The sequence below is a fragment of the Benincasa hispida genome, chromosome 7, assembly GCF_027475165.1.
Source record: "Benincasa hispida cultivar pf3 chromosome 7, pf3_genome.v1.1, whole genome shotgun sequence".
Lineage (NCBI taxonomy): Eukaryota > Viridiplantae > Streptophyta > Magnoliopsida > Cucurbitales > Cucurbitaceae > Benincasa > Benincasa hispida.
Genome location: NC_143484.1, coordinates 35,966,387 through 35,993,918, shown reverse-complemented (window position 1 = coordinate 35,993,918; position 27,532 = coordinate 35,966,387). Strand labels below are relative to the sequence as shown.

Here is a 27,532-nt window from a genome sequence, read left to right as displayed (position 1 = left end):
TCATAAAAAACGAGTCCTTAGAACTCTCAAACTTTATAATGGTAGAAATTGTAACAATTGTATAAGTTTGATGATTTGATTTCTACAATTATTTTAAGTTTGTGAAAATGTTTGAATATGTAATTACAACTACCATCATACTCAAGATTTTTATCATTTACTGTTTTTTAAAACTAATTTATAGCATTTTTAATTATAAATACAAGTTCAAAATTTTAGGTTTTTAATCATCATAGATTGATATAATGGTAAATAAGGATATTATGATAAAGATCTAAAAAGATTGTCCCGTAAAATTAATCGAAATATCCACAAGATTGAGGGAAAAAAAAGATTTTAGGTCCTTAAAATCCAAAAATAATCGTAGCCAATAGAATGATTAATAAATTAAAAAAAGGTTCAGCCAAAGTGAAATTACATAGATACCCAGTCTCCTTCCTTCCCCTCCTCCTCCTCTTCTTCTTCTACTTTCTTCTGCGGCGCCATTTTTACTGCGCCTCTCTACGCTCCGACACCGTCTCCGATTCCGACGGGTTCGGCTTTGATTCAAGCAGGTTGGTTCTTGTTTTTCATTTCACCTCTCTCTGTTATTCCTTCTTTAATTTGGTTCCTAGATGCTTTTGCTCTACTTTGCTTTTTAGTCTAATGGTAATTGGAATTCCAAGTAAGGAAAGATGATAAAGGAATGAAGTGAAAATGAGCGATTGATTGAAGAAATTCCGATGTTAAACTCCGTTTTCGAAATGCTTGCTTCCAATGTGGTCCTAGTGAGTTCAACCGAGTCTACTATGACTGAGTTGACTCCATTTCAACGCGGATCCGGTCCTTGACCTGTGCGAATCTGTTTTCTTCGCCTTTTCAGTGGTGTCCGTTGCCGTTTCTGACATTCTCGCTTTCTTATCATCATTTTGTTATTTATAATGTTATATGGTCTGTATTGCACTAAATCTACATCGTTCTTTGTCTTGTTGTTTGTAGGATTTAAGCTTTGAGGCCTTTGACACTTTTCTTCGACTCGATGGAACAGGTTAGCGATGATTTTTTGGATTTGAAATGCTTGTTTTTCTGTTTGGTTTTTCATTTTTTTTCTTAGCACAATATTGTTGCTCTTATTCGCGATGTGGGTTGGCTTCGTAGTATGAGAAAGTTGAGAAGATTGGAGAAGGAACTTATGGTGTAGTTTACAAGGCACGCGATCGCGTCACTAATGAGACTATTGCTTTGAAGAAGATCCGTTTGGAGCAAGAAGATGAGGGAGTGCCAAGCACAGCCATTCGTGAAATTTCACTGTTGAAGGAAATGCAGCATGGCAACATTGTAAGGTACGTGTCACTGTTAATTATCTACCCTCAGTCAACTAATAACTGTCCAATTTTTGCACAACATTGTAAGTAACATGCTTCTTCAATCTGCTCCATGTATGAGTTTTTTTTTCCAATTTAGTTTGAATTTTAAAGCAGCCTTTCTTTTTATTGGAAAACTATTGTGTTTGAAGACAATGTTGCAATAAAATGCCATCTGCCACTGCCAATTTTAACTTCTCTTAGTCTTAGGAGCCCAATGTAGAAACTATTTGTTCAATTCACGGAGATGGGGTGGACTATGTGTAATTTATTTATCTCAAATGCAGCTTCTCTTTCTGTTATAGCTATCATGTAGGTAATCCTGATATATATGTAGTTCTCAATTAAAAGGGACCGTCAATTTATTACCTATTCTCCAGTAGTTTGCAATTAGGCAAATAAATATGGGCTTGATGTCATGTACCTTTTCTATGGTCTATCACACCGGTTAAAGTGGCACTTGCACTCTACCTTCTTGTTACCGTGTATAATCAAATTGTCCTGGAAACCAAATCATTTCCATCTGTGATGTTTTTATATACGTATGACAATGTAGTCTACAATTGGTTTACTGTCTGTAGGTTACAAGATGTAGTGCATAGCGAGAAGCGCCTGTATCTTGTTTTTGAGTACCTGGATTTGGATTTGAAGAAGCATATGGACTCCTCTCCTGAATTTTCAAAGGATCCACGCCAAGTAAAAGTGAGTGGCTGCATTTTTTATTTTTAATTTACCTGCCCTCTATGTTAATTAATATGGATTGTAACTTCTCATTTATATTTCAACATAACATTAGAGGGTGGATTGGTTAGAATATTGTATTTTTATCTTCCATGAGGTGCACATCTCGTTTAACATCCTAGTTTTGTTCTTATATTAAAAAAAAATCCTAGTTTTGTGGATTTCTTAATCATTAAAAAGAATTCTTTGGAAAAAATAATTTGTATTTTCATAGTTTTCGAGCAACTTATAACTATGTCAAGGTTGGTCATGGTAGTCCTTTTTAGTATATACAATACCCTCTCCTTCCTAACTGATATCATGAATAGGTTTGATGCTACATTTTTTGTATCAATGCAGAATGGTGCTTATTTCTTCAGTTTTATTTTGTTTCATTCATTCGTTTCCTGAGATTTTCCTTTGATCTTGTTATAACTCTTGGTTTATCAATATAATGGTGCAGCAAGACTCTAACGAAAAGTTCTTTTCCACTTATGTCATGCAGATGTTTCTTTATCAAATTCTTCGGGGCATTGCATATTGTCATTCTCATAGAGTTCTTCACCGAGATCTAAAACCCCAAAATCTACTGATTGATCGTCGTACCAATGCCCTGAAGCTGGCTGACTTTGGACTGGCAAGAGCATTTGGTATTCCTGTTAGAACATTCACACACGAGGTATGAATATACACTGGATGATAATCTTTTCAATTTTTGTATTGTGAATTTATTTCATTGCATGATTGTTTATTGGGATATTGAATTTGTGTCCTCGGCTCTTTTTCGTTTAAATGTTGACATTGTGCTACAATTTATTTCTCAGAAAAAATATATTGGAAACATAAGTTGGAGCACTAATATGATGTGCAGTTGGTTGTACTTTCAGATAATCATAATTAATGAGGAGAATTTCATTAAATGGGTGTAGGCGAGCCATATGGAAACTGGCTAGGTAAGTCTAGGGCAAGTTTTCCATCTAATGACAACATTGGCAGGAATGATTAGCTTTGGCTTCAGCGATCTATAGAAGAAGCCCTTGAATCATGAAGCAACTTTCTGAGCCTATGTATTAATCAGAAGAACAAAAATGCCATATAATCTAATTTTTTTGAAAAATGTTCAGTAGGCTTTTGTTCAAGAGTGATGGGACGTCATACAGTAAAATGTAATGAAGCTAGAAAACCTAATTGGGTTCATCTATTTTTTCATGTTTGAAAGAGAACTGCAAGTGTGCTTGAGAACATGATCTCCATGGGGTTCAGATTTCTAGCCTGTGCAACGTCACAGTCATGCATTTTGATGGTTTTATTTTGTTTCGCCTTTTCAACAACTTGTTAGTGAGAAAATTCAGATTTACTCGTTGAACAAATATAATGACAAAATAAAGCTGTTGATTTTTCTTACCCTCCCAAAAGAAGTCAAAAGGACAATCTCAATAGGTTTCTTTGTGTTGCTGAAAGTAGAATGTGTTGTGGACATTTTTCCTGACCTGACACCAAACTCTACTAAGGTTTGGAAAATGTATTAGTTTCCTTTTTTTTATGGCATCTATAACTGTTCCGTTAGTGTAGGTCCCACATTTTATCATCTTCTTTTTAATTTTTTTCCCTTCGTAATTCAATTTGTCTACGACTTTTTTCTTTGATGCATCATCCTGTTATATTGTCGTGTTCTCAAGTTAATAATAATAATTGGAGGAACTGTCTAGGTGGTGACCCTTTGGTACAGAGCACCAGAAATATTACTTGGTTCCCGACATTATTCCACCCCCGTGGATGTGTGGTCAGTGGGTTGTATATTTGCTGAGATGGTTAATCAGCGGCCATTGTTCCCTGGAGACTCTGAGATTGATGAACTGTTTAAGATATTTAGGTAAGTAGCTTTATTTTGCATCTGTCCTCCACTCATTACGAGGATATAGTCCAATCTATTTACAAAATTTAAATTGGATTATACACTAGCATGCTATTTTGTTGGTATCATAATATTGTTACAATTGGGAGCTCTCCATGGTAATCACTTAGGTAGGATTTAAATATCCGACTAGTCTTACCAGAGTTGGTAGTTTTCCTATAGTCAAGATGCGTGCAAGATAATCCAAACACTAATGGATATAATAATAATAATAATAATAAAAACTCTCTATTCCATTGGCGAGGGAGGAGTTCTCCGTTTTCTTGGTGGCTGGATTTTCTTTTCATTTCTTTCGTATGAATTCCCCTTTTCCTCAAGGGGAGAGGATATAGGAAATTGAAAAATAAAGGCAACAAAAACGTCTTTTGTACTCCCTTTAAATGGGATCTTTTTGTATCTCTTTGGATAATTTCATTCACCAATGAAATAGTTTCTAAGCAACAAAACCTGGTTCATCTGGCTACTGCGTCTTTATATGTATGTGCAAATTGCAATGATGGAGAGTATGGAATATGTTTCTATAAATTAGGCCCTTAAAAGGAGTGATTGGGTTCGGAGTTTTGTTCATAATAGTATGATTAGGATAGCACCTAAAACAAATAGATTAGGATAGCACCAAGCAATATTTCTCATCCGAGTCTCTGTCTGTTTATACTAACATATTCATGCTTTCAACCAACCTCTTTGTATGGGGATACAAAGAGTTCTGGGTACTCCAAATGAAGATACGTGGCCTGGTGTTACATCCTTGCCTGATTTTAAATCTGCTTTCCCCAAGTGGCCTCCCAAGGTAATTAATTTCACATAATTTCATTTCATATTTTTCTTATCTTACCAAAATATCATTGTTCGGTTTGCTATATTCCATGGTCACAAGCTTGACTTTCCTCCTTCTCTACTCGCACAGGACCTGGCTTCTGTAGTTCCTAATCTTGAAGCCGCGGGCATTGATCTTCTCTCTGTAAGTATATCCTTTTTCATTGAGGCCTGGGGAAGTGGGAGTAATACCAAATTGTTTTTTTGTTCCTTCTCATTTAAATCTTCATTTATGATATCACATGATCTGGATCAAAAAGTGTTGGTAGTCAATGTTTTCTTTATTTCCTTTTCTTTTTTTGGCTGTTCTCTGTTTTTCTGGTTTAAGGAGGGACGGAAGTGAGAGCCAGTGTTGTTAACCATAAATTTGTAACATGCTGACAGTATGTATCTGGCTCCCCCAATCTGATCCTATTTTTCAAAATCTATCCCTTAGGAAAAGATATAATATAAACATCTCTAGTGTAAAGACCTTCAAATTCGATGCCTGATGCGATGCTAGAATGGTCCTTTCCTGTTGTTCACATTACTTCTATTAGAAATGAGAAAATTCTTGGTTTCTACCGAAGAGATTATGATCAATATATCTAATTGCATGCAATAGTAAAAGGTATATGCTTTATTATAGGATCAGTTTCAAATATAGCAATCAGATCCAAAGTATTGGCAAATGTAACACAATGTAAAAGAATTTGTAGATATAGTAAAATTTAGATCCAGATTTCGGAGTCTATCTGTGATAGACTCTATCTTTGATAAGAGTCTATCAACGATAGAGTCTATTATCAATAAATTTTGCTATATTTACAATTCTTTGAAAATGTTGTTATACACTTAATTACTAGTCTTAAGACCGCTACTCATTGCAAGTACCCTTTACTATTATATCTCTGTCTTGAAATAGTTGTCCATTATGTTTCAGAAAATGCTGTGCTTGGATCCCACCAAAAGAGTCACTGCCAGGAGTGCCCTTGAGCATGAATACTTCAAAGATGTTGGGTTTGTTCCCTGATTCTTCTACCAATCCTCCTAAGGAGAGTGTTTATATAGCTCCTCTATTGTGTAGCATTTTATGGGTTTTAATTGCGTGATTTAAAAAAAAAAAGGGAAAAAATATATATAAAAAAATATAATGAGTGTGCTATCTGCTTATTAGTGGTTTAAGTTCTTATCAATTTTCTTTCCCCTCTGATTCTTGAAAACTTAGATCAGGTTTTGTTACATGTGGCTTTCAACAGAACATTGGCTTTCCCAACTATACTTCTCTCTTTCATGTCTTGGCCTCAATATATATATAATACACGCATATATGTGAGAACTCTTGATTCTGCTTGTAATCTTCTTAGCTATCCTTTACCCAAAATTTTGCCCCATGGAATGGATAAGCCTTTGTTTGAGAACCATATTTATTTCAATCTTTGCATCCAGGTTTAAGGACTATAATAAGGCTTTGTAATCTGTTTCTTTGTTTGTTTGGTTGAATCTTCAGCTTGTAGTGAGTGTGCCCCACTAGCAGTCTAATTCTGCTTCTTTAAGTGTTCTATTCAATTTTCTTGAATTAGTGTATAGGTGAAGTGAGATCTTGAACCTCTTTAGAATGACTTTTCAAGGCTTTTAAGAACTTTTTTTTTTGGTTAAAAAATACTTTTGGTTCCTGAATTTTCATGAAAGTAACAATTTAGTCCCTGAATTTTGATTGGTAACGATTTGTCTCTATACTACAATTTAATCCCTGAACTTTAATATATAATAATTTAGTCATTGTACTTTTGACATCGTAATAATTTAGTTCCTAACGTAACAAAATTTATCAAAATTTGACGTCAATTTTTAATACTTTATGCTGTAAACTTTGTATTTTGTAAAAAATATTAAGTCTCTAATTAGTTTAACGGTTTATTTTTGTATGAAATTTTATTAAACCTTAACATTAATTTCTAACATTACAAATTTTAAAATTCAAGGAATAGATTGTTATACAGTAAAGTTTATGGACTAAATTGTTATAAAATTGAAAGTATAAGAATTAAATTATTACAATCTAAAGTTCAGGGACTAAATTGTTGCTTATATGAAAGTTTATGGATTAAAATTGATTTTTAATTTTTTTTTTTCACTTAAAAGATATTTTTTAAGCACTTGAAAGTTATTTCAAACATATCTTAGTTATTCTGTAGTGCATTTATTCTATTTGTGATTGAGAAATATATATATTTTACGGGGTTATAAACTTCTGTTTCCCCCCCCCCCCCCCCCCCCCCCCCATTTTTATTATTTCTTTTTTTAAAACAAAATAAAATCTTCATCTTCATCTTCATCTTCTTCATCTTCTTGAATTTTTCTATTTGTTGAAAAAGTGTTTATATTCTTATCAAAGTTGCAATATTATCCGTAACTTTTACCATCTTTTCAAAGCTACTATTGAAGCATAGATCCATTAAAATGTTGGATGAAAATTGGGACTTTGAATGGTAAGATGGTAAGTTGAAATAAAAATTAGAATTCAAGACTCCACATTATTTGAAGTCATTGGCATACCTCTCAAGTCTCAATTTCTCATTCTAGTAGTTTGTAAGTCTTTATCAGAGGTTTAAGGTTAATATTGTATTTTTCAAATAAAAGCAAAATTTAAAGATATTTTCATAATTTTGAAAAATGAAAAGGAGTGTTATGGTTCCTCACGTGAAAGGGGGGAGCAATTGGATAAGCTTATGGTCAAACATGTATAGAAGTAGAAGCTTTTTGTTGGCAATGAGTGGTAAAGCTTCGGACATGTGTGAGTGTTTGGTACGCAAAACATGATATCCTTGTTTCAAATATTCAAACAAAAACTATCATAATTGTAAGAAATGTAAAATTATTGTCAATTCGAAACAAATGCAGGCTCCATAGTTTTGCAATGTGTAAAACACAGCCATTATTGGTTGAACCATAATTATTGATCAATTATGTGTTATTGTCAAGCTAATAGTTCAATTATTGGAATATTTATATCTGTTTCTTCTTTTATTATTTATATTTTTGTACATGATAAAGTGTTTGGGTGTTTTTCTTGAAAAGATAGTGTGTTAAGTAGGGGTATTCAAATGACCCGATAATCCGAGAAACCCGGATTATCTAACTCAAATTGTAAGGGTTGAGTTGGGTTGGGCTAGTTCTAATTTAGGATTGGGTTGAGTTGAAATTCTTATGATTTTTTTGGATTGGATTGGGTCGGGGTCGGGTTTGGGTTACAATTTTCAAAATTCGTGTTGATCCAACCCAACTCGAATTTTTAATATTATTAAAAAAATATGTACTATAATTATAAATATTATAATTCATATATTTTATGATGTTTGTTTAAAATTTTAGATATGTTGGATTTTGATATTTAACATTTGGGTTTTATGAAATTTTAGTTTTTAATATGTAATGTATACAAATTTAAGAATTTTAATTAATAAAAAATGTAATTAAAAAAAAAGTAAATAAATAACGCGATAATCCAACCTAAATTTTAAGGGTTGGATTGGAGATTCTGTTTGGGTTATTTGGGTAGCCAAATCAATTCGAATTTTTGAGTTGGTCCAAAAAATCTCCCTAATTCAACCCATGTACATCGCTGTTTGATATTCATCGAGGGTACATAATTCATAAAAAAGAAAGGTTTTAGAATTTATAGAAATTTGGGAAAGTGAAACGGGATTTTAAAATTGTTGGCATAATTAATTTTTTTTAAAAAACACAAAAATAAAGGTACAGACCTATATTTTTAGAATAATTGTAATTAGTAGCATTTTAGAAATAATAACCATGTAACATCATTTAAATAAAATTATAAATATAGACAAATACGCTTCTATGATCCCAATCAGCGATTCTTCCCATATACTGATAGACTCCTACCAATAATATGGTATAGATTATTTAAATTTGGTCATTTTTATAAATTTTTTAATATTATATTATATACATTAATATTTTAAATCTAATATCTATATTTATAACGGTTCTATGTTAAAAAAAAAAATTATTATTATTATAAAAATCAGAGCATTGGAAAAGAAAAATGGTGGAGATGTGGACAAGAAGATTACAGGGCGGGAAAAAAAAAAAAAAAAAAAAAAAAAAAAAGTTCACGTAAGAATACAGGTTGATTTTTGCCTCTTTCGTCCGCTTGACGGATTTGTGAAAAAAACATGCTTTATATTTCGTGGGCTTAACACATTGATCGTCTTTTTTTCTTCTTCTGTTCTTCTTTCACGAAAGCTCCGAAAATTTGTTCATATTTCTGCTCCAATTAAATTATTGCATCATTTAATTCGGTGAGTTGCTACTTCTGTCTTCGATGATTTTTGTTCAATTAACTTTCTGTGTTTTCGTTTTCCTCTGTTCATTCCTTCTTTGTATCCAATCTGGCCCCCAAGTATCGTCTATCTTTTCTAATTAGTTCGTCGAAATTTGATTTACACATTAGATTAATGCTATGAGTTCTGTTTTAGAAATTTTTTAGGTGATTAAACTAGAGCTTTGAAGGTTATTGTATTTGTTTCTTTTATTATTTTCCATGTTCATAGCATTTCTTATTTTGTTCGAATCTAATCTCCATTGCAGAAGATGCCGTGGTTTTTTTTTTTTTACTATACAGTTATAGACTCGGTGTTTCAACAATGGATTGTGAATCGTTTACTAGATATTAGCTAACCTGATCGAAGAAAGTAATATTACAAGTTCAGATTTTGAGGATTCAGTCGACTTAAAAAATCGTTCGATATGTAGCTTTTAGACTTTCTGACCCTAAATTTTTGTATTATCTCAGCTATGTTCCTTCTTCTTTGGAGCAGAAAGTTGAAGAAATATATGCTATTTTACGACAAGCTTTTCTAGGATGTGATTGATTCACTCGTTTGAAGTTCTATTTGTCCCCTGTAATTTAAATGTTTTGATGTTTCTAATTTAATGATGATTGGGTTCAATCTCTCTCTGTGCAGATAGTATTCCTGTTCTTCGAGTGGAGTTGAAAAACCAATAGCCCAGCGTTGGCATTGGAGAAACTTTAATTTAGATCAGATATTTGGGATCTGTAATTTCTTCAGATATGGGCACATCTGAAGCAGCCCTGCAAATCTTTTCAGGGATCATACCTCGGGCTGTGTGTTCAAACCCGTATTCGAGCAATTTGGATTGCAAATTTTCTTTTAAATCACGAGTGAAATATGTGAAGAAAGGGGTCTTGAGAAATAGGTATTTGTCAAAATGCCCGAGTAGGCTAATTCAGGGAATAGACACAGGCTTTAGTGGGAAAGCAAAATGTAGTCGTCGTCTATTATACAGTTGCAGATGCCAAGAAGCAAAAAGTGCAAGTGGTATGAATCAAGAAGGTGGAAATGGAACATGGTTTGTGGACATACCAAATGGATCAAGTGCTTTAGAGGTTCAAGATGTTCAGTCTGCAAAACCTGAAATTAAGAATTCAATTTCTATTGGCACAAATGGAGCAGTTGGAGATTCCTTTCATAAGATTAGTATTGAGTCGACTGAGGATGAGGCATGGGACTTGCTTCGGGAATCCATTGTTTATTACTGTGGCAGTCCAATTGGAACGATTGCTGCAAGGGACCCTACTAGTTCTAATTTACTGAATTACGATCAGGTCTTTATACGTGATTTCATACCTTCTGGTATAGCTTTTTTATTGAAGGGAGAATACGATATTGTTCGCAATTTTATCCTCCACACGCTTCAGTTGCAGGTAATCTAAGTATATGTACATCAATCAGGTAACTCATGAAGGTCATGTTTAGTTACCTTCCATTATTTTTATGTCTCTGATTAATTTTTGTGATTCATTATTCAATAGAGCTGGGAGAAAACTATGGACTGTCACAGTCCTGGTCAAGGATTGATGCCTGCTAGTTTTAAGGTCCGAACAGTTCCTCTAGATGGTGATGACTCAGCAACAGAAGAGGTTTTGGATCCTGACTTTGGGGAGGCAGCAATTGGCCGTGTTGCACCTGTCGATTCAGGTACATAGACCATCAAGTATTTCCTTTTTCCTTTAGAAAAAAAGTTTACCCATTGTATTTTTATATCCAAAAGGTCACTCATCTACCTCTTTATCTTAGGCTTGTGGTGGATAATTTTATTGCGTGCATATGGAAAATGCTCTGGTGATCTCTCAGTTCAGGAGAGAGTTGATGTCCAAACTGGGATCAAAATGATCTTGAGGCTTTGTCTTGCCGATGGCTTCGATATGTTCCCTACTTTATTGGTAACTGACGGTTCTTGTATGATAGATCGTCGTATGGGAATTCATGGTCACCCTCTAGAAATCCAAGTAAGGAGCGACCAAGTTCTTCAGCATTCTCAATTTTAATTGCTTATGATCTAGAAGTTGTGCCTGTAATATGTTAAATGGCTGCCATGGGATTGGAATGTAAGAAGAGAAAAGGAGATTAATATGTTAAATGGCTGCCATGGGATCAGAATGTAAGAAGAGAAAAGGGGATTCAGTAACCATGAATAGCCTATATATTACAACAATACCTTCCTTTTCAATGGGATCACCTCGATCGGGGAGTTCCTCCTCCATTCGTCTTTCAGTGAGAAGGGTTGCTTTTTGTGGTTTATGGGGTGTGTTCTCTGCTATGGGATCTTTGGGGAAGAGAAACAATAGAGTTTTTATAAGTGTGGAGGGAAGGGACCCTAGTGATGTTTAGTGTTTAGTGAGGTTTCATATTTCTCTTTGGGTTTCAATTTCGAAGACTTTGTCATTACTATTAAAGCAAACTCCTTTCTGTAGTGGATTCTCCCCCCCTTTTGATATGCTGCCCATGGTTAAATTTTTTGAGCCAAGTAATCCTATGAGCTTGCCTGTGATTCACTGATTCATTTTATCCATTTACATTTTGAAAGTGAACATGTTAAAAGAATTAACGGTATGCAGTATGATTTCGCAGTTGCATTCTAAGAAGTTTATGTTTTTACTTTATACACCTTAGATTTCACTGGTCATAATGTCTATATTAAGGTTTGTTCTCTATAAATTACATAGAAGTGTAAACATATTTGTTTTTACCTCCTTTGTAGGCACTTTTTTATTCAGCATTAGTTTGTGCACGAGAGATGCTTGCTCCTGAGGACGGATCAGCTGATCTTATCCGTGCGCTTAATAATCGTTTGGTGGCTCTTTCATTTCATATCAGAGAGTATTATTGGGTTGATTTGAGAAAACTAAATGAAATTTATCGTTACAAGACAGAAGAGTATTCATACGATGCAGTCAACAAATTCAACATCTACCCAGATCAAATTCCTTCCTGGTTGGTGGAATGGATGCCTAGTAAAGGAGGTTATCTAATTGGAAATTTGCAGCCGGCTCACATGGATTTCCGGTTCTTTTCTCTAGGAAATTTGTGGTCCATCGTAAGTAGTCTTACTACAATAGGCCAATCCCATGCCATTTTGGATCTCATTGAATCCAAATGGGGGGATTTAGTTGCAGACATGCCATTCAAAATTTGTTACCCTGCTCTTGAAGGTCAGGAATGGCAGATTATCACTGGCAGCGATCCCAAGAACACGTAATTTACTTGACTTGGTACTTTTGAGATTCATTAGAAGAAAAAAAATACTCCCTGTTTTCTTGAAATCAAAATTTGTTTCTGTCAATGCAGGCCATGGTCATACCACAATGCAGGTTCATGGCCAACATTGTTGTGGCAGGTATGTTACTCTCAAATTTCTGATCTTACTATTTTGCTCGACCCTTAAAAATCCAGCAAAACTCCATTAGAATTTGAAGTTTAGAAGAACTTGATCACTTTTGATTACTCAATTAGTATACGTAGTTCACTTTATTCTCTATAACAATCATTTTGCGAACCGATCTATTCAAAGTCAAACTTTGGCTCAAAGATTAAAATATCGATGTTGATATCGATATCAAGATTTCAATTTACGGATATATCGATAAAATATCAATATTAACGGATATTTTTGTAAATCACGAAATTTATAAAATTTATTTATATTAATAATTAAGTAGATTTTACTCCCAAACTAAGCTATAAATATTGTTATTACTAGTACTCAGATCCATGTTTGACTAAATAGATGACATTTTGTTACGAGCATCTATAAAAGATGTTAGAGATGTACATGGATTATATCGATGTTGGATTCTTCGATTTATGGATATATCGATATATCGACGGATATTTTCATCCTTGCTTCAACTCAAAATTTGCTCTCTCTCTCTTTTGAAACTCTCCTCAACAAGGGCGTTACTATGTATGTTTACATTTGTTTCCGTTGTCTTTGGACTCAAGAATGTGAAATATAATATGGAAGTTTTTTTTTATCTACCATTTTCAGCTCACAGTTGCATGCATAAAGATGAACAGACCAGAAATTGCAGCAAGAGCCATTGAGATTGCTGAGAGACGTCTGGCTAGAGACAAGTGGCCCGAATATTACGACACGAAAAAAGGAAGGTTCATTGGGAAACAAGCACGCCTATATCAAACATGGTCAATTGCAGGTTACCTTGTAGGCAAGCTCCTGCTTGCTGAGCCGAGTAAGGCCAAAATTTTAATAACCGAAGAGGACTCGGATCTTGTCAATGCATTCTCTTGCATGATCAGTGCCAGCCCGAAAAGAAAGCGTGGCCAGAAAAACTCAAATCCAACCTACATAGTTTAAGTCGTAGCATATATCGAAATTCAATACTTAATATAGGCAGTTGTAGCGTAGCGGATTTGTTATCTACCATTTGTTGAGTGGTTAAGTCGAGTTTATAGAAGGCTTATTCACATATATGTAGATAACATACACATATCAACTTAATTGATGATGTTCTGTAACTCCCTAGGATTGAGACCTCAGTGTGGAATTTGTAATACGATGATGTAAATTTATGTCGTGATTAAAATAAATCTTGTAGGGTGTAACTCAATTTTTCGAACAGCTCAATTAATTTGATAGTATGGTGGGTTATTAAGGATGTTTTGGACCAATTAAGATTTGAGTTAGTCAGTTCTCCAACCCAAACAACACATACAAAGATGGCAACCCAATCTTTTTTATTACCTTGCTTAGTTAGGTCTAGCCTTCATCCATTTGTGATTGTCTAAATTGTAGAAAAAATAAAGTTAAGAAGAATTTTCTACGTCATTGCATTTTGTTAAACCTATTTATGGAAGAAAAATATTTTCCATTTCAATTTCAATAGCCATTACACGTTTATTATTTGATGAACACAACAACATTGTAACTCAAGTCTGAAGTAGTAAATTGTAACTCACTTTTCAAATCCCATACTAAATTAATTAGTAGCTCAACGTCAGTTTTTTCTTTAAATAACATGTTCTAAAAAGAATTTTACACCTATTGCTCATAATCTACACTGGACAAATTGAATATTTTCTATAGCAATTCTATTTAGTGATTGCTAATCATAACAATCCAAACAGGGAGGGAGTTAGACGAAATTACACGTTATTTTTCTTAAAAAATAATAATAATAATAATTCAACATTATTTACCAAAACTAATTTCCTTCATTTCACAATTGATTATTTTCCTATAAGGATAGTTGCTAACAATTATTGATGAATTTTAAAATTAAAACCGAACCTTAGCCCTTGCAGTTTCTCCTTCTGGTTAGACGATGGAAATGAGGGAACGGCAGCAACAGAAAATTTGGCCTCCAATTTACTCAAGTCATAGCAGCAATTCCATTTTTTTCTCATATAATAACACAGATATTTTAGAGCATCCAAAAATTACGACGAAAATTCATTAACTTAAAAAAAAGTACCAACATTTGGCTCATCATAACACCACGATAATGTTAAAAAACTACATGTGAAAAACAAAAATTCCAATCTAAAATCTTGAAAAATCTCTGAACATTCAACTTTGTCATTATACTTAATCGAAAAGACTGAACCCCATATCCTGCAAAACATTAAACAGGGAGGGAGTTAGACGAAATTACACGAACTGAAATGATGGTCCATAAAGAAAAAGATCCATTTGATAACCATTTCTTATTTCAAAATTTTTACCTGTTTCCTCCAAAATTTTCAGATTATGGTTTTCCTCTAAACTATTTTCTTTTCGAAGGGTAGAACATAACATAGAAGCTTATGGATGGAGTTGGTGCTTATAAGCTTATCGTTCATAAACCAATGATAGATAACCAGATGATTATTGCAGTTCATTATCAAAAACTAAATGGAAGTGGTGTTTATAGGCTGAAACATATTACAGAACCAACAAAGAGCATTCATGCTGTCAGATGTTTCAGCCTTTCAATAAGGTGGAGTATCTTTTGGCATTTCCTTCAATATATGTTCGACAGAATTTTGCTTCCAGTGGTTAAGAATGAGAACTTCAACCATTAAAATGCAATTCCAAGCAACAATATTCATAAAGATTTAGAAAACTTACATCGTCTGATTCTTCCTTCTCTTCAACCTTCTCCTCTTTCTTTGACTCAGCTGCAGCAGGGGCATCGGCACCACCGCCGCCACCACCTACGGCAGCAGCTGCCACAACAGCACCTCCACCAGAAGGAACAGATGCTAGCTTTTCTCTTCCGGATGCAATGAGCTCTGTAACATCCTTACCCTTAACATTAGACAGCAAAAGCTCGATCCTTTCCTCATCAATTTCAGCTCCAACTGAAAAATGGTTCGTGGTTCAGGAAAGATAAATTATGACACCATTCAAAACATTTGACTTCCATGTAATTCAATATCCAACGTATAGGTGCGAAATGAAAATCAGATACATAACATGACATTAGAAGAAAAAACCTGTGGAAATATAACATAAAAGGCATTAAAACATGACCATTTCAAATAACACCAATTAGAACGATAATCATGTTAACGCCAAATAACTGTGTGACGTAGAATTGTTCCAAAGAAATAGTCAAAACCCAGCTCCAATCTCTTAAACCATCGAGAAAAGTAGGATAGATACAAATTTCATAAAACTCAAATCTAATCATGTCCAACCACAGATAACCACCAATTTTTCTTATTGTTTCTCATGCACGAGATAATTATTTTAAAAGAACTACGTTAAAGAACGACAATAATCAAGACAAACAGTACGTAGATAGGTATTTCCTCGACAAATAAAATTAAGAGAACATTAAACAAAATTTAAAGTCGAACAGCCCACAATGAGATAGGAACAATTAACCATCGCTACTGCAAAACCATCGACGACGAAACTCCATAGCTTGAAATCGCAACGAAGCGAATCAAAGAACAAGAAACCAAATAACAAAATATTTCTACAAAACCAACAATACATATTAAACAAACATCAACACAGAAATTCCCCAAAAACGATTGAATCGAAGAAAAACATGGGGGTGAAAATGAGAGAGATACACGGAATTTACCAGATCCGAGAATATCCTTCAAATCTTTAGCAGAAGGGCTGGAGTTGCCTCCCAAAACGGCGAGCAAATAAGCAGCGACGATCTTCATCGTTCTTCGTAGACAGACAATGGGAAGCGGAAGATAGAGAGAGAGAGTTTAGTTAGGGTTCTGTAAATGTCGATGAAGGCTTCTTATTTATATTATATAGCGAAGAGGTAGGGTTTCTGATTTCCTTTTCGTGAAGTTAAGTGCCTGGCCGAGGCCGAGCGAAGGTTGGGTAAACTACCGATGTTTTGGGCCGACTGTATTTGGACTGGGCTCCTTATTTGACTGGCCCATCAAGCCCAACCTACTTGTTAACTTCCACCTCCTTCCGTTGAGGCTAATTGGAATATATAGACACCATTTAGGTTTCATTTGAAAAAATGTAAAAACTCAAAACTCAAAACTCAAAACTCAAAAATAATAAATAATAAGAATTTTTACAAATCAAGTGTAGATCACGTATCAGATATTTTCTTAACTCCTGTTTTGTCTTTAATGGAGCCGTTTGTTTTGTCGTTCATGTTCTTATAAATACACGATAATTGTTGAAGTTGATGTAAGGAAGCAATTATGGATACAGTGTAATTATTAAGTTATTAGATTTCAAACCTATTGTTGCAATAAAAAAAGCTAAATAAACAAAACCCTAGATGGTAAAACTATGAGTTATTAGATTTCTATTTAAATATATAATTCTTCCTTCTTTTTTTTTTTTTACTTAAATATCTGTTTGGTATCTATCTTTTCTCTTCATATTTGATTTTATCTTCCTATGTTTCAATTTCTTTAATTATTTGCCACAAGATTCAATTTTATCTAAATCTAATAGCTAAAGATATATTTCTATTGATTTGTTTACCTTCATTTCACATTTTATTCTTTTTTTCCTTTGTTTAATCATATTGTTTTTAGATTCAATTTTTCCATTTTTTTTACGGTTATTAGTGTATATTTTTATTTCATATTATATTATTGTATTATTATACAATTGTTGATGTTTTGAAATATATCTTTAGTTATTTTACCTTTCTTATCTAAAAATCTTGTATTTGTTAATAACACATAAGTAAGATTGAATTTACACATCTGTTTATTCTTTCTTAATTTCATTTTTTTTTCATCCTCGTTTTTTTATTTTATTAAATGTGTCTATCGATCCATTGATTTTCCTATCCATCTGTTCTCATTATTATAATCAGTATTCTTCATTTTTCGATAAAAGAAGATGAAATCTTCTTTATCTTAGAGAATCAGAACTTCCACAGCTGCGGTGGACGTCATGGAGTCATGATTTTTTTATGGCAGTTTATTACTCTCTAATGTATATGTGAATCTTGCAAATACACTATATTTGTACAATAATTTAGTATAAACAGATCCTTCTCTCAAACCTTATGAGCACATTATTATCAAATTTGGTTTATCTAACTCATTTTCAATTAGTTTAGCTTTTTGCTACCAAATTCATTTTTATCTACATGTTTTTTCATTAGTTTAAACATATTAATATTAGATTCAAAATGTAATATAAAGACGTATTTCCAGTTTGCCTTCGATGGGCTTTGGAAATTAACTAAATATATATTACACATACAGTATAATTGTAATGTAGAGTTATGAGATTAACTAATATATATTTACACATACAGTTTAATTGTAATATGAAGTTATACGATTTTAACCATCATTTTTTATGTTTTATGATTAGAGATTCTCCCTTATTTTTCTCCAACAATATCTATTTGAATATATCCTTATCATATTTTATTTTATCTCATTCTTTTTTATTTTTTTACAAATTTTGTTATGATATGCATATTTTTTTTGTTTATATTATTACCATTTATATAGTTTATCATTTTTAAAATGTAATATAATGATATAACTTAAGGGAAAACCAACGAAGGTTCCCACAACATAATGTGGGGATCAGTCCCAATTTTTGTTTTTCACGGAATTTACAAGAATTAGAGAATTAAAAGATAAGGATTATGCATTACAATTTAATCTACAACATGCTTTTCTAATTAAATGGAAGGGAGAAGAAAGATTTTAGCTTTCAAGAATGATTCTTCAAGAATTCCCTCAAACAAATCCTTCCTCCAAAAGGGACACCACCAAATGGTGTATTCTCCTTAGGGATTAAGAATGATAGGAGGTGTGGGTTATGCTTTAGGGTTTTGAAAGAGGGAAGGAGATGGAGAGGAGGAAGAGAGGGGATTTTTTCTTCTCTGTAAACTTTTTCCAAAGCTGAGAATTGTGGAAGAAGATAAATCGAGACCATTCATTCTTCCGCAACCCAATGGATGAAAGGAGTTGTAACTCCTTCCCTTTAATTAATTTAATTTCAATTAATAAGAATAATATATATAATAACTACTTGATTATATATATACACTATATATTATATCAAATATAACATATAGCTTATAGTTTTATATTGTATCAAATACAACATAACCTATAGTTCTATTTTCTTTCAACAATACATGACATTTAATATAAATCACATTTATATTAAACTCACTTATACAAATCTCATTCATATAATTAATATTTGAATCATATTCAAATATTTAATTCTTTTCAACTTATTTATGGTATTTAATATAAATCATATTTATATTAAATTTAATTACAGGAATCTCATTTGTATAATTAGTATTTGAATCATATTCCAATTCCTCTCATATTACCTTATATTATAATGTATCAAAGACATTATATTAAGTATGTTACATATAATTAATTTAATTAATTATATCATATATAACTAATTTCCTCAATTAATTTGAACACTTCAAATAAATCCAAAAATAATTCTCAATTAAATCTGAGTTACATAGGGGACATTATGGACTTCTAGATTGAAGCTCCAATGGTACTTGGATAATTAATTAAACTATTTAGTTAAATTACTTAACATCTATTAACTGCCGGTCATTCCATTAAAGACCGACAGTTGTTCTGTGTCCGTATAGCTGAGCCAAAATTGTTGGAATACAGAAACATGCAGTGGAAGAAAACAGGATCATTAAACATTCTAATTTCTTAATTTTGACATCAAAATTAGCATGTTCATCGGATAATAAGATGGTTTCAGGAAACACATACCTTAGAACAATTCCTCTCCAATCTAAGCTCCTCACAAATTCTCAGCTTCAAATCTTCAGTGAACCGTCGATAGATCTTCTCTACTATTTTCAACCTTGAATTTGAGTAGTGGAACTCAGAATTGAGCTGAATTTGTGAAAGGAAAGGGATAAGTTTTCAGGTGCAGAAGAAGAACTTAGCAGGAACTTTTTCCTCTCGTTCTCTTTACATTTTGTGTAAAATTGAAGAGTTTTACGTAACCATTACATGCATCTACTAAATTTTTCAGCAATATGATACTTCAAGAAACACTCAAGAAGTAGGATTAGGTGTTTCAGTGAGATCATTCCACCAAAATAAGCAAAATTGTGGATCTTTCCACTATCTCAATTTAATTCCAAAATTAATTTGAATTAATTTAAATCTTCATTTTAATTCATTCAAAATTAATTAAACTAAAAAAAACAATATTCAATTTCTGAAATTGAATAAGAAATGAAAATTAATTTTATTTCAATTAATTAAAAAAATTTAGTTAATTAAATAATAATTTAATATTAAATATTAAATTAATCAAACACCTAATTTTAAACATAAATCATATTCATGTAATTAATATTTAAATATTATAAACTCTCAAATTTTGTTTAATTTTGATAAATTAAACGTTAATTAATTATATTGAATATAATTATACAAACCTTAATTTGAATTTGAACTATTCAAATTCAAACCCTAAATTCAATTTGAACATGTCAAATTGAAATTAAATGTGAACACTCCAAATTGATATCATTCCAAATCCACTCAATTTACTAATTCAAGGTGTTCATGTTTTACGAGCTAGTAAATGGACCTTATGGACCTACAAATCACGAGCTCCAATGATTTGAGATTAATTGGCTAAAACTCTTTAGACCGAACTAATCGATCTTCTTTAACTATCGAGTCACACCACTATAGCTCGATAGTTGCACTCTCCTCACTGTAGATATATTTTTGTCCACTTGATTTAACCATAATTAGTAAGTCGACCCTTTATAGACTGTTCATAATAATGACTAGGTCAAATGTTGTTTTACTCCCGAAATTACGTCTTGCTTCTTAAGTTCCACTGATTCTCTAATGAACAATTGGTTTGTGATCCAATCATTAAACCGGATCCCTCTCGGGGCAATGAGAGGGTGAGATCCCTTGCTCAAAACTAGGATTCAGCACTTAAGAGAACAACCTTCCTTCTATCCCTAAATTAGGTTGGTGTGAATTCTGTCTTGCACCTTATGTTCCCAGTTATCTACCCAGTCTTACCCCTGAAATGGAAGGCTTATTGAGCCGGTGTTGCTGAGCCAACCCTCACCTATGCAAATCTAAGAACAATCCCGAATAAATAGGAGTTCATAGTTAGCTCAGGATTAAGATCGAATTACCTAGGTCATCTAAGTGAAATAGTCAGTCTTAAACAGTAAACATCGTTATAAAGTAAGAGTGACTTATTTCTTGGTCCGATCTTATGCGAACTCACTGCATAGGATGCCCCCACTCCTCATGTCAATATATGAATGAATCAGGATCACTTTGTTTGTAGTACCTTATAACAAATTATAACAACTACAAAGTGGACTGCAGTGTTACCAGATTAAGGCACCCAATTTTATTCGTATACTATAGATCATTTTGACTATTTACTCGAACCTGATCCATTTTCATGTCTCCACATAAAGTTCAAATATTCATATAATAGCCATGGATCTTAGTTTATTGTGTTTAGTCTTTATAAGTGTAGTTTATAAATTCAATAACAACTTTATTGAAGAAATGTTGAATAACATCTTTATTGGTAATAGAAAATGTTTAATTCTAAAAACTGCAAGTTTTAGGACATACAATCCAACAAAAAATAACAATTATATTAATTTAATTAATGAAAATACAATAAATAAGTAATTATTACAATTAATAATTAAATAAAAAGAAAAAACTGCAAAGAAACCGCTGGGAAGATTCAAACCCACAATTTGGTAGAATCCAAATGCACACATTGACCATCCGAAGCGTCACAACACTAGCTTTTATGTTGTCGCTGCGTTACAACGCCGTGATAGAAGCGTCGCGACGCTGCACGGCAGAAGCCTGCTCTACTTTGCTTGTTCATCTCATTTGCTCTGTTCTACTCCAAAAATTCATCGATTCGAAGTCGGAGCTCCATCACGAACGACACAGAGAATTATAGACTCGATTACATGAAATAAGACATAATCCCTCTATGCAAAGTCCCTCTCAGGCTAGGAGAGGGTGTGGCCACTATGTTTAAGCCCCTGAATCAGCCACTAAGGAAGCAATTTATCTACTTACCCCATCATCGGGGAAGGAGTGAATTTCGTCTTGTGTAGTTGTGTTCCCAACTCCCTAATTAGACAAATCCTCAAAATGGTAGGCTTATTGAGTTGGCAATATGGCCACTTTCACCCTCAAATGACCGTCTTCATGAGTAGGAGTTCACAACTTACTCAAGATTTAGGTCATGTCACTTATGGTCATCCTAATGAAATGTAAGTCTCTATCATTAACGGCGTTATATAAAAAGACTAATCATTTTGTGGTCTGGTCTTATACAACTCTTTGTATAGGATACCCCACTCACATGTCTCCACAAGAATGATCAAGATCAAATCATTTGTATTACTTTATAACACTTGTAACACCTACAAAACGGGTCGTATTCGTAGTGTCACCAAGATAAGATACTCAGCCTTATCCATCTACTACAGACCATTTAGGTAATTATTTAAACATTATCCACTTGTATGTCTCTACATACTTGTTTAAATTACATAAAATAACCTAGGATTTTAGTTTATTAGATTGAGTATATGCTTATAAAATATCACTTATTTTCATAAAATAACACTTATTTTATTAACAACAATATGTTTATATAAAGTTTACAAACTACGAGATTACAAGAGATTTAGGACACTAATCCCAACAATCTCCCACTTGTCCTAAAGCTTAAGGAGCCTAATGTATAATACAAATAAAGTACAAAATCACAATAAACTAGGTATACACTATACCCCAATAACATCGCCCGCTTGCCCTAGACTATATCGCATATCCCGTAGATCCAGACTTTCTAGATGACCCTCAAACACTTTAGCCATGAGAGCCTTCGTAAACGGATCATCAACGTTTTGCTCCGAAGCTATCTTCATGATAGTCACATCACCTCGATGCACAATCTCTCGAATCAAATGATATTTCTGCTCTATGTGTTTACCTCTTCAGTGATTCCTAGGTTCCTTAGAATTTGCCACAACACCACTATTATCACAATAAAGTGTGATGGGCAAAGACATATTTGGAACAACATTCAAATCAGTAAGGAACTTCTTAAGCCATACAACATCTTTAGTAACTTCATAAGTAGCTACATATTCGGCTTCCGTAGTGGAGTCTGCAATGCATCCTTGCTTGATGCTTCGTCATACTATAACTCCTCCATATAAAGTAAACACTGACCCTGATGTGGATTTTTGAGAATCCCGATCAGTCTGAAAGTCAGAGTCTGTGTAACCTATAAGGATCAAATTCTTATCTCCATACACGAGCATATAGTCCCTCGTTCTTCAGAAGATACTTGAGGATCGTTTTGACCGTCGTCCAGTGATCTAATCCTGGATTAAACTGATATCGACTGACAATCCCTATAACCGATATATGATGCATGAGACAAGGCCAACCTTTTGTACTTCCGATCCCTGATAATTTGGATCCCTAGAACAAATTGTGCCTCTCCCAAATATTTCATTTGGAATTAGGCGGCTAACCATTTTTTTGCATCAATCAGAAAACCTACATCATTCCCAATGAGTAGGATATCATCCACATACAACACGAGGAAAGCTACTCAGCTATTGATGATTTTCTTGTAAACACAAGGCTCATCAACATTATGATCAAAACCATAAGACTTGATCGAAACATCAAACCTTATATTCTAAGATCGAGATGTTTGTTTCAGTCCATAAATGAACCGATTAAGCTTGCAAAACTTTTGCTCTTGATATTGTTTTATGAATCCTTCCGATTGACTCATTTAGATGGTCTCTTCAAGATTACCATTCAAAAAGGTAGCCTTGACATCCAATTTTCATATCTCATAGTCATAATATGTGGCTATGGACAAGAGAATTCTAATAGACTTTAACATGACAATAGGTGAGAAAGTTTCTTAGTCCACTCCCTTAACTTAGGTATAACCCTTTACCACAAGTCTAACTTTAAAGGTTTGTACCTTTCCATCTATACCTATTTTCCTCTTGTAGATTTTTTTATTCGAAAGAGGAAAGGAAAATAAATATGCAATTTATGCTATACATTGATCTCCATGTGTCGATGGTCATGCGTTCGACTAGAAAAATATACAATATGCGTTTAAGCATGTATGCGATGACCATGCATTCCCGTCACAAGTTTTCTTCTTTCTCGCCAAGTATAACGAGAACGCAAGTTTCTCGGGGTAATCTGAAGTCGAATCAGGGACTTGTAACTAAATAGTGTTTGTGAAGCAATGCGTTTGAGGCGATGAATAAAAGTAAAAAGGCAGAAGTTAAGGGATTATGTGCTACTCCTACTCCTAACTAAACAGATTGAGCAATGAAAGTTTAACTATGAGAATTGATAGAGATGCAACGGTCATTAATGCATACCAATGTTCATTATGTTAGGCCGCCCGAGTAATCCCAGCTCGCCACACTAACGCATCGCACACCTCTCGGTGGCCAGCCGCATGTTTATATCTCTATAATGCATGGTTGCGTCAAGCATAAGATCGTGTCTATCTCTAGGAACAATGCATACTTTGCTTTGGTGTGTTCCACCACTCACCCTCTCAGGTGGTTAATCGCGGCTAATCAGCTCATAGACAAGCATTGCAACGGCTCATAGACAAGCGTTGCTGTCGTCTCACATCTAAGCGAAGAAGATTATCTTACTATACTCGCACAACGCACACCTCTCGGTGGGTTGCTACATACGTCCTATCTCTAGGCTACACGATTGAGTATGCGATCGCCTTTGATAACTAAATAATGAAGGTAAATGATGACAAAGATGAAAAAGATGGCGTTAAAGGAATTAAAATATGCATTGATTACAAAATGTATTAATGTCTTAAGCCAAAATGTAATACAATATAGAGACAAGAGGAGAAATGGAAGGCTGCTGGTGGTGCCATGGATGGATGATGGAGAAGTCTCTCTCAAGCTCTATCTCCGGCAAAAACTCCGGTCGTCACTTGGAATGGATTGTGGAGGTGAAGAATCCTCAAAGAAAATCTCGCTCATGCTCTCATCTGTGATCGCAAGCATCTGCCTTAAGGCAGAAGCTCGGATGCCTTGAGTGAAGGTCCAAGGTACCATTTATAGAGCTTAAACGCCGACAGTCTTCATGATTACGTTTTGCCTCACTGCTATCTTTGTCCCGGTATAGGCAATGTCAACTTCATCTTATCATGTTGATACTTCCAAGGTATGATTTCATGCTTATTTCTCCTAAGGTGCCAACGCATTCCATCTACCTTGCGAGCAGACTTCTATCACGATTATCACTCTGTGGACGCAACATCCTATGTAATGAACTAATCAACCCAAAAGGTATGAACATCGTCTCATCGATGATATGGTGGCTTATGCACTTACGAGTGAAGGAGGTTATGTCTGAGCATGCAAGAACTATGATGGAGATGTTCAGAGTGATTTCTTAGCTCAAGGTGTGTGAAGATTGAACACATACCTTATGCACATTGCTTTTTGGTTTTGAAATTTCTTTCATGTGGTTGCTTTATTGGTTTAGGAAATCACTCAAAAAGTTATACTTGCCTGCATTTTCTCCATTTAATTTCTAACTTTTATCTATATGGTTTTAGGATTTGGATCCCTTGGGTTGATGACTTCTATATTGGTATGTTCCATTCAAGTCTTCAATAGATTATATTACCAGACTAAGATTTATGATCCGCAAGTCATTCAATTAGCAGATCAAGTTTAATTTCTATATTTTGTTTAATCTCTATGAACTTTATTGATATCTAAGAAAAAGAAAAAAAATGGAAGATCGAACAATTACATTTGTTTGCTTTACTTACCGTTATGAAAAAGTAATCCCTTTTTGTGGTCTTGGTATTCATTCGGTCAACCCTGCAGTAGTCTGGGACTGACGCATGCGATCAATTCCTGTAATATCTGCAAAAATGGTCACTTTGACCCGGAATAATGCATGGTATAGGGTTAGTGAGGATTTTCGGTGCTACTTGATGCAAGCTCACTTTTCACATGAATTCTTAGTATTATCAACGCATATTCTGCTTATTAGCCCTCATAATTCTAAGCAAAAGGCTACAATAGCTTGCATTTCTACGAGCTATCATAGATCCATTTGTAACCTATAGGTTTTATCCCATGAGATTGATCTACAAGCTCCAAACATAATTGAAGTACAACGACTCCATTTCTTGATCCATGGCTTTAATCCATTCATCCTTGTCAACATCTTCTATTGCTTGTTTATAAGACAATGGATTCTCAACTCCATCATCAATTATGATGCTTTGGGCTTCTGTTAAACCCATGTAGCGTAAAGTGGGTTCATAAACGCCTCACTACGTCGAGGCAATCTCAACTCTTGAGATGGATGACTAGATGAACTAACATCAACAACTTCTGTTGATATATCAGCCCTTTCAACAACTCTTGTTGAAGTCTCAGTAGATTCATTAGAAATTTCACTTAAAATAATTTTGCTTCGTGACTTATGATCCCTCATATGGTCTTCTTCCAAGAAGGTAGCATTTGTCGATTCAAACACTTTATTTTCACTTGGATCATAGAAGTATCCACCTCTCATTTCATTGGGATAGCCTACAAATAGGCACACTTTTGAACGAGGTTCCAACATTTTGGGGTTTGCCATTAGCACATGGTCTGGACATCCCCAAATTATGAAGTGGCATAAACTACCTTTACTTCCTCTCCATAACTCAAAAGGTGTTTCAGAAATACTCTTTGAGGGAAAAGGAACTTTTGTGAGGAGAATATTGAGCGGAAGCAGCTTGACTAAATTTCATTAATTATCGAATACAAAGTTTACAGTAAACATACAACAAACATGCATTTAAAATTAAATTACAGCATGCTTTTACAAGAAAATAGTTCAAGATACATTACCTTTGAAGAACCTTTTCTTCATGAATTTCCCTTGAACAGTCACGTACAACTTGAAGATCTTCTTCAAGGTGGAACTCGAACCAAAATCGGACACAACCACAATAGAATCCTCGGGTGGTGGGCTCTAACTATTTTGGTTTAGAGGGGAAGATTAATGTGAAGGAGGAAGAAGATTGAGAAAGCTTTCACACAAGGAAAATTTACATAATACTTTTGTAATTTTTCTCTCAATCATTTAATGGAAATTGTAGAAGAAGAAGAAGAAGAAACGATTTTTCTTTTATTCTTCTTGCCATAAAGAATAACCACCCCACTAAAGAGGGCGGAGAGAAAATATTAGTCAAATAATAATAAATAATATAAATAAATATGATAACTAACTTATTATATTATATTTATATTAAATTATATGTCATATTAAACACATAAGCTATAGTTTTAATATTGTATCACATACAATATAAACTATAGTTTCTTTTCTCTATTATATGATATTTAATATAAATCATATTTATATTAAATTTAATATCTATGAATCTCATTCATAGAAACTATATTTGAATCTCATTGAAATATTTATTTCCTCCCATTAAGATATAATGTATCAAAGATATTATGACAATTATATCGCAAATAATTGAAAACAATTTAATAATATCATATATAATTAAATCCCTTTATTAATTTGAACAATTCAAATTAATCCAAAAACGGATTCTCATCTTAATCCTATTGAGCTACCAAGGGGACCTCATGGACCTGTAGCTTGAAGCTCCAACCATACATGAATAATTAATTAAACTCTTTAATTACATTATTCACCATCCGTTAACTGTCTGACACTCCACTAAAGACCAACAGTTGTACTCTTCGCACTACAGATATATTTCTGTGTCCATTAGATATAACCAATCAACAGTGCGATGACCCTTCACAAATTACTCATAAGTACAGCTAAGCCAAATTATCGATTTGCCCCTGTAATTACATCTA

The 27,532-nt window shown here is 33.5% G+C and overlaps 3 protein-coding genes across 4 annotated transcripts; 2 read left to right on the top strand and 1 right to left on the bottom strand.

The window, feature by feature from the left end:
• Window positions 1-366: 366 nt before the first annotated feature.
• On the top strand, window positions 367-6,112 carry CDC2 (cell division control 2). The gene is made up of 9 exons (XM_039037151.2): window positions 367-554; window positions 979-1,027; window positions 1,138-1,322; window positions 1,925-2,045; window positions 2,569-2,742; window positions 3,773-3,936; window positions 4,681-4,768; window positions 4,886-4,939; window positions 5,717-6,112. Exons 2-9 carry the CDS (start codon window positions 1,019-1,021, stop codon window positions 5,804-5,806), a joined length of 885 nt encoding a protein of 294 aa, XP_038893079.1. The 5' UTR covers window positions 367-554; window positions 979-1,018; the 3' UTR covers window positions 5,807-6,112.
• A 2,734-nt stretch (window positions 6,113-8,846) lies between these two features.
• INV-E (alkaline/neutral invertase) lies at window positions 8,847-13,780 on the top strand. 2 transcript variants are annotated; one of them, XM_039036577.2, is made up of 7 exons: window positions 8,847-9,101; window positions 9,768-10,528; window positions 10,637-10,802; window positions 10,902-11,113; window positions 11,866-12,359; window positions 12,453-12,501; window positions 13,153-13,780. In XM_039036577.2, exons 2-7 carry the CDS (start codon window positions 9,875-9,877, stop codon window positions 13,477-13,479), a joined length of 1,902 nt encoding a protein of 633 aa, XP_038892505.1. In that variant the 5' UTR covers window positions 8,847-9,101; window positions 9,768-9,874; the 3' UTR covers window positions 13,480-13,780. The 2 variants fall into 2 exon arrangements, with proteins under 2 accessions (XP_038892505.1, XP_090171980.1); XM_090315854.1 differs by lacking the exon at window positions 8,847-9,101 and adding an exon at window positions 9,104-9,202.
• Window positions 13,781-14,543: 763 nt separating this feature from the next.
• LOC120080766 (large ribosomal subunit protein P2y-like) lies at window positions 14,544-16,427 on the bottom strand. The gene is made up of 3 exons (XM_039035391.2): window positions 16,199-16,427; window positions 15,232-15,464; window positions 14,544-14,736 (listed from the first exon to the last, which is right to left on the bottom strand). The coding sequence occupies exons 1-3, from the start codon at window positions 16,284-16,286 to the stop codon at window positions 14,710-14,712; spliced, it is 348 nt and encodes a 115-aa protein (XP_038891319.1). The 5' UTR covers window positions 16,287-16,427; the 3' UTR covers window positions 14,544-14,709.
• Window positions 16,428-27,532: the final 11,105 nt, after the last annotated feature.

Excerpts from the sequence above, each read along its gene's own strand:
- CDC2 (XM_039037151.2), top strand. Across the intron at positions 4,769-4,885 it reads TCCCCAAGTGGCCTCCCAAG|GACCTGGCTTCTGTAGTTCC; the intron begins GTAATTAATTTC and ends CTACTCGCACAG. Across the intron at positions 4,940-5,716 it reads CGGGCATTGATCTTCTCTCT|AAAATGCTGTGCTTGGATCC; the intron begins GTAAGTATATCC and ends ATTATGTTTCAG.
- INV-E (XM_039036577.2), top strand. The coding sequence starts at position 9,875 with ATGGGCACATCTGAAGCAGCCCTGCAAATCTTTTCAGGGATCATACCT. Across the intron at positions 10,529-10,636 it reads TCCACACGCTTCAGTTGCAG|AGCTGGGAGAAAACTATGGA; the intron begins GTAATCTAAGTA and ends ATTATTCAATAG. Across the intron at positions 10,803-10,901 it reads TGTTGCACCTGTCGATTCAG|GCTTGTGGTGGATAATTTTA; the intron begins GTACATAGACCA and ends TCTTTATCTTAG.
- LOC120080766 (XM_039035391.2), bottom strand. The coding sequence starts at position 16,286 with ATGAAGATCGTCGCTGCTTATTTGCTCGCCGTTTTGGGAGGCAACTCC. Across the intron at positions 15,465-16,198 it reads GAAGGATATTCTCGGATCTG|TTGGAGCTGAAATTGATGAG; the intron begins GTAAATTCCGTG and ends ACCATTTTTCAG. Across the intron at positions 14,737-15,231 it reads AGAAGGAAGAATCAGACGAT|GATATGGGGTTCAGTCTTTT; the intron begins GTAAGTTTTCTA and ends AATGTTTTGCAG.